The sequence below is a fragment of the Papio anubis genome, chromosome 15 (assembly GCF_008728515.1).
Source record: "Papio anubis isolate 15944 chromosome 15, Panubis1.0, whole genome shotgun sequence".
Taxonomy (NCBI): Eukaryota; Metazoa; Chordata; class Mammalia; order Primates; family Cercopithecidae; genus Papio; species Papio anubis.
Window position 1 is genome coordinate 44,881,655 of NC_044990.1, and position 12,293 is coordinate 44,893,947.

At 31.7% G+C, this 12,293-nt stretch overlaps 1 protein-coding gene across 8 annotated transcripts in view; it reads right to left on the reverse strand.

The window, feature by feature from the left end:
• PCDH9 (protocadherin 9) overlaps positions 1–12,293 on the reverse strand; it is a 957,408-nt gene that overhangs the window by 616,240 nt on the left and 328,875 nt on the right. For 4 of the 8 annotated variants that reach the window (XR_001896925.3, XM_017951288.3, XM_017951285.3 and 1 more), the window contains exon 3: positions 9,728–9,829. The exons of 2 other annotated variants lie outside the window; for them this stretch is intronic. Coding sequence is in view for 5 of the 6 variants with exons in the window: in XM_017951288.3 (XP_017806777.1) it covers positions 9,728–9,829 (102 nt within the window). In the remaining variant the exon portion in view is untranslated. The remainder of the gene's footprint in view (positions 1–9,727; positions 9,830–12,293) is intronic. 2 more of the 8 variants (XM_017951289.3, XM_017951286.3) reach the window with 1 other exon arrangement.

Consider the following 12,293-nt stretch of genomic DNA (forward strand, 5'->3'; position numbering starts at 1 on the left):
ATTCTAATTCCAAAATTGAAGAAATTAAATGACATTTAAAGAGAAGCTCGGCCTGGCGCGGTGGCTTATGCCTGTAATCGCAGCGCTTTGAGAGGCCCAGGCGGGCGGATCACGAGGTCAGGAGATCGAGACCATCCTAGCTGACACGGTGAAACCCCGTCTCTACTAAAAATACAAAAAAATTAGCCGGGAGTGGTGGTGGGCGCCTGTTGTCCCAGCTACTCGGGAGGCTGAGGCAGGAGAATGGCGTGAACCCGGGAGGCGGAGCTTGCAGTGGGTCCAGATCACTCTGTCTCAATAAAAAAATAAAAAATAAATAAAATAAAATAAGGAGAAGCTCATTGCTTACTTTATTCTTTTTAACGATTTAATCTGTATTTAATATCTGCACCATACACCTACATTCTGACATAAATACACTGTCTGAATTATCTAAACAAAAAAATTAAATTCAAATAATTTTCCTTAACAATTAGAATGATTACATTATGCTTCCTATTTGTAAATAAGCTTTTAACATTTTTCAACTCAAAATTGTATAAAATTGAAGTATAAGCTAAAATCTAGTCAACTCTGAGATTATATAGCTTATGTGAGCTGTATTTTTTTTTTATTTCATGGTCATAAATAAGTGTATCAGGCAATTTAAACAGATATAACATTCTTCTGCTATATCCAGACTTTTAGATACGACAGAGCCAATGATAAGAATAGCTATAACTGAACCTCCATTTCTCCCAGAATTTGGTGAGACACCAAACAATATCTCAGAGCCTCTGATGTTATTATTACATGTGACTATAGAGTATGATAATATTACTTATATTTTATAAACTAATAAATATCCATTGCAAACATCCAAAAGTCTATTTTAAGTTTAAAATATCACTCATTATTAGGATTTGTAAAACATCTAATATATACATACAATTAAAATTGTATCATAAAATATGAGGTTGTTTTTTTTTTTTTTTTTTTTTTTTTTTTTGCAAGGTCTTGCCCTGTTGCCCAGGCTGGAGTGCAGTGGCACAATCTCAGCTCACTACAACCTCTGACTCCCGGGTTCAAGTGATTCTTGTACCTCAGCCTCAGCCTCCCAAGTAGCTGGGATTAAAAGCATGTGCCACCATGCCTGACAAATTTTTCTTTTTTTTAGTAGAGACAGGGTTTCACCATGTTGGCCAGGCTGGTCTCGAACTCCTGACCTCAAGTGATCTGCCCGCCTTGGCCTCCCAAAGTGCTGAGATTACAGGCGTGAGCCGCCACGCTTGGCCAGTATTAGATATCTTGTATTAAAAGATTATTTACAGTCAGTATTTTGAAATTAGAATGGGTATTTTATAATATGAAATGTTTATGTGAAAATATTTATTTAATTTGATTTGTCAATATGTACTTCTAACCATAGGTACTTTTCATTAGATTTCTAGTTTATGTGGATAGTAGGTAAAATGGGATCTCACAGTTTTCAATCATCAATGACTGAAAAAAAATTCATTCATTATTACATCAATATAAGCACACTTTTCTAAAAAGGAATAGTAACTTTATATTTTTAGTTTTCCCATGTCTACACCCTTCTCACATATATGTGGATGACTTTTACTCCTCTCCGATGTCTCCAATATCCTGAGATTTTTAGCATCCCAATATTATTCATGACCATGTTCTCTACAATAGTTCAAATACAAGGCTTTCCGGCCAGCTTTCACATTAGTATCTATGCACATGTGTAGAAACTTCTGAAAACTCCACATGTCTACATTAATTTCATTAGCAAATGCTTGAGCAGCATTAATTACAAGCACATGCAACTTCCATGGATTTTAAAAGAACTTCCAAGGCAGCTGTATTTTCCTGTCACTCTCACAGTCTGATATTATTTATCATCATTTCATGTGTGGGTTCCACATTCATCCAACAGATATTGATTTACACCTTTTTTGTACTCTACATTTTAGTTGTTTTGTTATATCTTTAGGATCCTTCAGTGAAAGATACTACGGTTGTCATTTATCTGAAAGGCTCATTCCCCCCTCTCTTTGTGCTCCATTCTCTCCACGAACAGCTGCATCACAGCTGTCATGCTGAATGGTAAAGATGTCTTTGGCTGATAAGCCTATGCCTGTGGCACACAGAGTGGCTTCAAACAACTAATTAGCAGGAGCTGGGCCACAGCGAGGTTTGGTGCTGTCCATCAAGCCTGTGACCAACGCTGACACCATCAGCAAATCTGTCAAATGCGGCTCTTCCTGTGAATAAAACCAAGCCCACTTGTTTTGTGGTGATGAAAGAATTGGCAGAATGTGTTTAATAAAAAGTTAAAGAAGGTGATGACCAATCTTTATAGAGTGTTAAGTAATTGAAAAAATACTGAACTGGTGGAAAATTTGATAACTGATTTATACACGGGAATTCAACTAAAAATGTCTCCATGAATTTACAATGAAGCAATACATAAGGCCACTCACATTGCTCAAGTACATTTGTTTAGCCTCAGGAAAACACCACAAATGTATGCTGTTTTTAATAATAAGTGACTTACAAAAATAATAGTTATAACAAACCTGCATGTCCTGCACATGTACTCCCGAACTTAAAGTATAATTTAAAAAATAAGAAGCTATGATCATATGTAAAATTGGATATTAACATTTACATACATATGCAACCATATACCAGATTTACATAATTATAAAATTGTTATGTATAATAATTTCTATAAAAATCAAAATCTATTTGTAGGAATGTATCTGTAAATATGCATATCTGCATTTACAATTGTTTAAAAGTTTCAAAGCTGACTCTGTTGAACACACATTGCAAAACATTATATAGTCACTGTTCTTAATAACTAAAAATGTGTTTAGCTACTATACTAAGTAAGAATGCAAAGTTTAATAGTCACTGCAGTTTTACATTTTGAACCACGTCTTAGATCGGAGCCAGGAAAAAGGTCTGCATTGAGGAGACAAAGAGCCAGTGGAACTTTCCTTAAAATTTGTATGTCCTCTCCTGACACCTGGCCTTCACACAAGATTTAAGTAAAATTCTCATTTTTCTACCAACACACACCAACACATCACTCCTGAACATTCACCTTGTAAACTCTATCAAGTCTTATTTTAACAATATACTTTTCCCGTGCTATGTTAAATTGCTCTTATGATGTGTTCTTCCTGCATCTTGAATATCTCTTATTTTAGCACTGCTTACACTTTATGGTAACACGTTGATATGAGTATACTCCCTTGGACTGTAATATCTGAAACACGAAGAATCATGTTTGTATATACAAGTGATGTACTTGGCATATGTAGCATTGCCTCTGGTATACTTGCTGGATAAATATTTATAGAAGGAAGAAAAGAAAGGAAGGAGGGAGGAAAGGAAGAGCGGGAGAGAAAAAAGGAGAGACAGATTAATACATGACTCATAGACTGGGTTCAGCATAATTATGAAAAAAGAGAGGTTGGATAATTTGTTTCCCCTCCAAAGAAGTCTCAACTTTGTGTTTGTGAGCAAAAACAGAGGAAGGGATGTCTAGTACCCTATCCATGTTTACTTGATTTAAGGAACATACTGACGGCCCCGTTTACAAAATGAAATCAATTCACATCAGAAAGCAGAGATATGTAGTATAGAGTTGATCAAATATGTCTGTTTTTATATTTGCCTACATCCCTCTTAAAATTAACACAAAATTTTCTCAAGCATAAGTTCAATAGTCTGAAATAAACCAACAATCATGTTTCTAGAAAACTGTATTATACATAGGCATTAGTGTATGTAGTGTTTCTATACTACTGTAGTATAAGTTCTTTAAATTCTTGGTAATTTGTTACAAATTCACATATGCTTATTTCGCAAGCAATAGGATCCTGTCAAATATTTTAAGGAATTTTTTGAAAATATATCTATATATGACACAAATTTTACATAACAGATCTATATTAAGTTCAAAGATTCCTAAATGCTATTTGGAATTGTAGCCAGAAATTGTCCTGTGATTTGTTAGAAATTATTTTCCAGGTCAATCTTACCTAAAATGGCATAAGATCTTTGACTATTCCCAGTTGGGCATGTCAGGGCTTAACTCTAACAATTCTCCAATCCAATATGTATTTTATTTGTCATTTTTCTGAAGTGCAGTTTTGGAACTTTCATGGTAAAAGGGTGAAAAACTTCTTTATCTAGTGAGTGAGCCAGACTGACACCCAACATGCTTTCTCTAAAACTTGTCATATATGCAATGTTTCACAGTGACTGAGATGTAAAATATTGCTTATCATTTTTCTTAATTTATTGTACTTTGGAGAGTGATGTTACTAAAAATTTAAATATTTTAACATGTTAGGAGTTATTCCCCAAATATGCATGTATGTAAGTATGTAAATAACATGTACGTGTGTGTATATGTATCATTTACTACCCTGGGGTTTTCCGAAAAGCTGTCCTTATGAAGAAAGAAAAAACTAGCTTGTGAATTAATTTCGTGTTATTAGTAAATAGCTATTAATAATAAATAACTTTATTACTCTAAAATATAATGTAAAAATCTTCAGAGAATTATTGCAAAATGATTTACCTAATTATTTTAATTTTAAAGCTGATGTCAACAGCAACACCTATTCTAAGGACTGAACATATTTATTTGTGTACTTGTACATAATTATGTAAATGTACTTGGGTAATATGACTACATAATCATGAAGAACAGGAAAATACAGGTATGTGGTATAATATTCATAATACAGCAATAACAGGAAAATATAGGTGTGTTGTATAATCTTCATACACTAAATCAGATTTAATGTATGAATATTTTTTTAAAAAGAAAATAAAAGACCAAGTAAGACAAAAGCAAAAGTGTTTTGGCTTTATATCTTTCATATTTTAATATTTAAAAGTAGCAGATAATGTTACCATGTTGCTCCTGCTCCATTTGGTATTATTTAAACAATAACGTTCTAGACTGTGTAGCAAACTGAGCCCCACTGTCCTCTAGCTATCAGTGTGTCCTTGGTTGGTGATCTAGGCTCAAGATCACCTAGGCACCTATAACTTTATCTTAATGGGGAGGAAAATTAGACTTACCTTGAAGACAATTGTCTTGAATTAGGTAGCAAATGTGAAATACAAGACACATAAAAATAGTTTAATACATTGTAGTTCTCCTCTCACACACTCCTCTTACTCACCATTTGACATATTTTAATTTTATTAAATATTTCTGTCACATGACACAATTGGCAATTTCATGAAACCGATGGTAATTTAACTTCTTCTCATTTAATGAATCCAGCAAAACTTATGTTATGAATTTACATAAAAGGTCAAAAATATGTTCCTTATCAAAATTGTTTTCTCAATTTTTCTGTGGAGATTTATAGCAGTGGCCCATCCTGGGATATCTTAATCAACCATCTGCACCCATGAATTTCATACTCACGATAACTCCCACATTTCCAAAGCCTAGAGGCTAAAATTCACACTTATTTTAAAACCCTTCCACCAATCTCCCTAACTCTTAGAGCTAAGATTTCCATCTGACATTGATTTTCGGATTTCACCCCTACAAGGGAGAAGTCTTATCTCAAAAATTCATACACTGAACGCTAAACCATTTTGTAAAATATTATTTAGCTCAAGCATCAAAAACAGTGACAGGGAACAGCTACTCATACTGAGATGCAGTCTTGTGTGAATTCCAGTTACTATGAGACATTTTCCTACAGATTGCAGAATATAGACACTGAAAGCTCTGCTTGCATTATATACTGTTTCATGGGAAAAGGGAATGAAATATAATAGAAAAGAAGTGACAAAGAAATATGGATCAAAGATGCTTATTAAAGGCGATAGGCATTTATGGCATAAAAACAATGTGCACTTTTTTATGGTGGTGCTTTGATTTTAATCATTGCAATGCTTTGTGTATCCAATGACAAAAGGTATGTCAGGGAGAGAAAACTTAAACATGACAGTTTAAATTCCACACCATTTTTAAAACCTAGTTTAAGAAAGAAATTCAAGTGTAAACTATTTTATTTAACATTTGCTTGGAAACTTTGTGTTTGAAGGTAAAGTCTTTAGATTACTCTGGGATCAGTAATTCTAAGATCTAATTCTAGTGCTATCACTAGCTAGCTCTGAGAGGTAGGGCAAGCTACTCAATGGCTCTTGTCTTCACTTTATGTTTCAGTAATATGTATAGGTAATCTCTGGTCCTTGACAATCAAATAGCCTGTGAGGTTTTTTGCTTGTTTGTTGTTACTTAGATAATATCATGGCATAGTTATCTTTGCAGTTTCTGAAGCCATGTGGCTGTGGCTATCTTCCAGCCCACTCATTCCTGTCTGTGTGCATTTGAGCAAATTATATCACCTCTCAGCATGTCCTTTTCCCATCTGTAGAATAAGAATAATAATCATACCTACCCAGTGGGATTGCTGTCAGAATTAAATAAGCTATATTTTAACAATTCTAATATTTTAAAAATCCCTTATTTTTGCACATATTAAAACAGGACAAATGTTAAAGAAATCAAAAATAAGCATTTGTCAGAGTTAAATTGGCAGCATTTTACCCTAACAGTTCATAAAATTGTAGCATGTTTATACTCTAGTGGTAGATTAGAAGAATTATTGTAATGCATATGACGTGCTTAGAATAGTGTCTGGCACAAATTTTTCTCAATAGCTGATATAACATTTCTCTATAAGTAAGCAATACTTCTTATATCTAAGTTAGGAGTGATAGATTAATAATAAGCTAATAACAATTAAAAACTTGCTGGTCACATCATTCTCGGTTTTATTATGTATCTAGTGTCATAGCATAAATTTAAGAATTTCATCCAGATTAGTCAGCATTCATTGACATTGAATATGACTCTATTTAACAGTATAGTTTTCTACAGTTAAATATTTGTGTATTTGTGTGTTAAACAGAACAATCATCTTTCTTTTTACTATATTAAAGTGATTAAAAGGGAGGGGAAATATACATTGTGAAAAAATAAAAATTGGGGAACACCAGGCTTGGTACAGAATTGAATATAATGAAAAATAACATTGCAGATGCCAATTTTGTAGGTTATAATCACCTTCCATTGTTAATTCTCAAGAATAATTAACACTAGATTAATAACCTTTAAAAAAGTGGTTACTAAAACTACCCATTTTATTATTGGTCTACAGATATTAAGCATATATACAGAAACCTTGTATCTTAGAATGTTTTTTAAAAAACTTGAAAGATGACATCACTTATCTCTTTTCTTCAAGTTTTATTTTATAAGAAATTTCAGATATTGTCTCTCTGAATTTAATAAAAAATGCAAGTTAAAGAAATTAAATGTATTATGATCAAAAACAGTTTAAACTAACCAAGGATAAAATGTGAATGATGGGAGAATATACAAATAAACTTCTTGAAACAGTCCCTAGCACAGAGTACAAGGTACTATTTAACACAGAAAGATATTTAACTGTAGAAAACTATGCTGTTAAGTTTAAGTATAAGTTGTCAATATCATCATCATTATTTAGTATCACAGATCATTAGGGATGGGTAGGGCCTTCCAGACAACATAGTTCAAAACCATTCAGAGAAAATGGGCCTGGAGCATGATGGTTAAGCGAGAATTTATGCAATGAAAGATTTATAGAAGTGTTTTGCCTTCTTTGTTTATAAATAAACCATAGTAGATTTATTTTCACGGTTCTTTGACAAATGGTCTAATAATATAAATAAACATCATAATTCTAGATGTCATTTTTTTCCTTCAAATTCTCTAGACTTTTAGTCAAACCCTGTACAAACTGTCTTCTTGTGCTTTGGACCTTATAAAATATCTAAGGGAGAAAAAAGTATGATTTATAGAAAATTATTTGAATTATATCTCATTTAAATTCTCTACAAAAAATAATGAAATCTTCAATAAATCATCTCACCACTTTTGGTAATCAAGGGGATTTTCTGAGGAAGATGGTTTCTGAGGAGTATGGTTAAGTCAATAAACATAAACATAAAATGTTATAAAAATAAATATAATTCTTAGAAATCTGAAATCTACTTGGATCTTAATGACTTTCACAACATCCTGGGAGGGTTTTGAACTATTTATTTTAATCTTCACTTATGAAAAAGAAATTTCTCTGCCATCCAATTAGAACTATTGTGTTATTGTTGGTAATTAATGGGAACAATTTTATTGTCTTAGATAGTTGAAATGTACACAGTGAAGAGGAAAAATCAAAGGGTTAAAAACTATGGTTCTTTGCTCAATGTTCAAGTGATTTAGGTTTTGGATAAAAAAAGAAAGAAAAATATTAAAAAGTATATATACTGAAGTTTAGAAACACATTTATAAGTATTCAGACCCACACAAAGTAAAATAAATAGAATAAAAATATGCGAAGGAAAATTAGGGGATAGAGTTGTTCAAAATATTATTCAATCCTCTTTCAACCTCCACTAATGTTTTATCCAAAAAAAAGTTGCTTTCTATATTAAGTCTCTGTTAATCAAAGCAGTTTCTTCAATATACATTACCAGTGGGATTTTTGAAAATAATAGATTCCTTTAGATGGTAAAAGTAATAATTATTACAATTTTTTTTTTTTTTACTGAAATGATTAAGAAAAGGTTTTAAGGGAATAGAGGGGACCTACGTTCTGTAAGAAAAGAGAATACACACACAGGTACACACACATACGCACACACAGGCACACACACACACGCACACACATACATTACCTCTCTTTCTACAATCTATATGTTACAGCTGAAAAAAAATACGTGAAACAGTATGTATGTTTTAATACTCGTTAACTATTAAAACATAATTATTTAAAAATGGGACTCTTCTTCCATTTCACAACAATGCAAAAATAGTTAACGCGACTGAACTCTACACTTAAAAATAGTTCAGATAGTAAATTCTATGTCATGTGTTTTTTACCACAGCTTGAAAAAAAATACATGAAAGATAATAGATTTCTATATCCAGCCATAGTGGAATAATTGGCACTAGAAATGCACTTCCAACATAAAAGAAAAAGATAAAAACAACTATGGATCTTCTACCTTTTAACGTTGATGAACTAACTTTTTTTAAAAAAAGAAAGTAATGGCTTTTAAGTTCAAAAACACAGGGAAACAAAAGATCAAACTGATAAAAAGTAGTAAAAAAAAAAAAAAAAAAAAGGAAAAGCTTCATTAAAATTCAAATTTAACCAGTCATATTAAGCAGCAATGTCTTTCTCATTTTCCTGAGTATGGGAGATGAATCGAATCAATCTTTCAAAATAGGTGTGCTTTTCTTTCAGTTCAATTAATAAATACGAATCAATCCCGAACATCTAGCTTTGAAAGAAAGTTGCTCATTACTTTCTTTAATAGGTAAAAATCAGTACTTTTCATTCCATGTTACTAACATTATGTTTAAGAGTTGGACCTTTACTCAACAGAAAAATTATATATATATAATATATATATTTAATATATATATAAAATATATATATATTTAATATATATATATTCCTGGATTTTTGTTCTAAAATTATTTACTTAAAATTATTTTCAAAAGCATTAGCATAAAAATGTGACCACAGAAGAAGTGGGCAGAGAAAATAATACTAGTTAAGATAGAGTATTTAAAATTATGAAGACAATGAAAATTTATCAGTACTAACATGGTCTCTATAGATATATGGCATACCTCGTAATGGCTTTCTTCATTCTCCTGAATGTGGAAACCCGCGGAGCTGGGACATTTCTGAGGAGTGACAGGAATATTGTCACTTTTGCTGTGTGAGTTACACTGAAAGAGATTACCAAATAATTGTGACAAACTACTCCACATTTAGAGTGTCCATTGAGAGACATGGCTGTTTGCTATGAGCCTAATAATGGAATACCACTTGAGCTAACAAGGGTCCACACCAAGAGATACATGCATTAAGATTGAGTCTTTACCACAAAGATTTTTTAATTGTCCCCGGATAAACAAATTGTTAAAATGTTTTTACTAAAACTAGAGAAATATAAGATTCAGTAATTTTACATTTACTTTTTTTAGGCAATATTTATTTATTATATTTATGACTTCAGTAGCTAAAGCTTATATGGTGCTATTTGGGTGAGATATTATTTAAGAGTTTGATATATATTACACACATATTAGCCTGTGACATAGATATTATTAACTACCTCCATTTACAGAAGAGGAGACTGAAGCATAATTCCTCCCCCCATAAAGTTATGCTGTTGCCTAGCCTTTCTGGAACCATTCCCCATATCCTTATCTACCACATGAACTGCCTTTTAAGTGATACATTTGAAACATATAAAACTGAAAAAGCAGAAGTTTAGGGTCTTAAAATACTAATTGACTTATTTCTGTACTAAATAGACAGCACTTTTAAAAAACAGGTTATCTAAAATAATTTGCCTGGAAATTGATATGAATTATAGAACATAAGACATTACATTATGGCTTGGCCTTTCTCTGTGAACATATTAAAATGACAGTTTTCCATATCCCTCACACAAGTTTTTCATGTGAAAATAAGACATTTTCCACTTCCTGTTTTCTTACTTCTTTTCTAAATCTTTAATTAGACTCAAGGAAAGCAATATTTGTAAGTATTGCTGTTTGGCCATTTATTAAACATAACTTTGTAGGTTTTAAGGTTTCTACTTTGATAAAAATATATTGTTGTGCCTCCAGAAAAGGATCATCATTATATATAACCTTTCTTCTTAAATAAAACTATAATATATGCATAGATTTCATGACATTATGAGCAAAGAGACTATTCTTTTCAAAACTAGTATGCCATGTTTCCTATTCATTGATTAAATGCTACCTTTGCTAGCTTAAAGAAAAATCTGTTAGAAAATTACTGTTAGATATTTTTAAAAGCAAATGTGTTTTAGAATTTTACTAGCTCAAAGAAAAATCTGTTAGAAAATTACTGTTAGACATTTTAAAAAGCAAATGTGTTTTAGAATTTTAATATATTGTGTTCACTCTATTTTCAAGACCATCATTTTATATATTTAAATATATGTTAAAGCACTGTCATTACATTTTGAAGATATCAATTATCTCATTTATTTTTATTTGTTTAAAATAAATAGCTATGTGGCAATGAAGAAAGCATAACTTTAAATTCATATACCCATCACCATAAGCCTTTTAGCATGAAAAATTTTTTTGTATCTGTTCTCTCTTTACAATTTAATTTTAACCCTATTCAAAACTTACCTCCTCTAGCAACTCTCTTCATGCGTTATTCAACAAATGTTGACTGCCATTTTAACCTGTTTTTAAGTAACTTTCATGTGTAATTTGTAAAATGTTCCCTTGCAATATTAATTATTTGAATGTTCCTAAGTTTGTCTGAACAAATTCACTGTTAAAAGCAAAGGCCTTTCCTCTCCACAGCAGCTTTTTTGGCATACAAAAAAAAAAAAAAAAAAAAAAAGCATAGACCTTAAAACAGTTATTTTCATCTGTGATGTCCATAGACATTTTAATCATTCAAATCCTATCCCTAGCCTCTCCACATATCTATTCATGCTGATTAATCTTTTTAAAAGATTTCATGTATTATACAGTTTTTCTCCTAAGAAACATTTCCTAAATTTCTCTGGCCCGGCAGTGAGTCTCACCCTGACTATATATTAGAATCACCTGGGGAGATTTTTAAAAATGTCAATGACTGAGCCCCACCTCACATCAGTTAAATTGAAGCTCAGATATAAATATTTTTAAAATATTCAGGTAATTCTAATGTGTAGCCAGAGTTTAGAATCCTTGGGTTAAGGTAAAAATTTCCTTGTCTAGCACTCAGGAAGCTACATTAAATTTTGGCCTCACTCCTATTTCAATCTGATATCTTCCTCCACAGAATTTTTTCTTCCTTGTTAAAATTTAACCCATCATATATTGGGTTTTCCCCCACCCCATGGATATATCATAAAAGTGTCTGAGTCTGAAAAAAATCCTATATTTGTATAATAGTTTTTGCTTTAAATACAAAATCTTATGTATTATCTACAAGGAACCTCTGTAGACTGGTAGAAAATACAGTCCATCCTTTAACAGATTATGAAGACACAGGTTCAGATATATTCATTGCCATTTGCTCAAGGATTTACCCTGTAAAAACAGGACAAGTGTTCACTTCATTCTATTTTGGGCAATTTCTACTGTGCCATATCTCCCTTAATGGGTTCATCTATTACTCATTCATTCACTCATTCTATTCTGTTTGTTT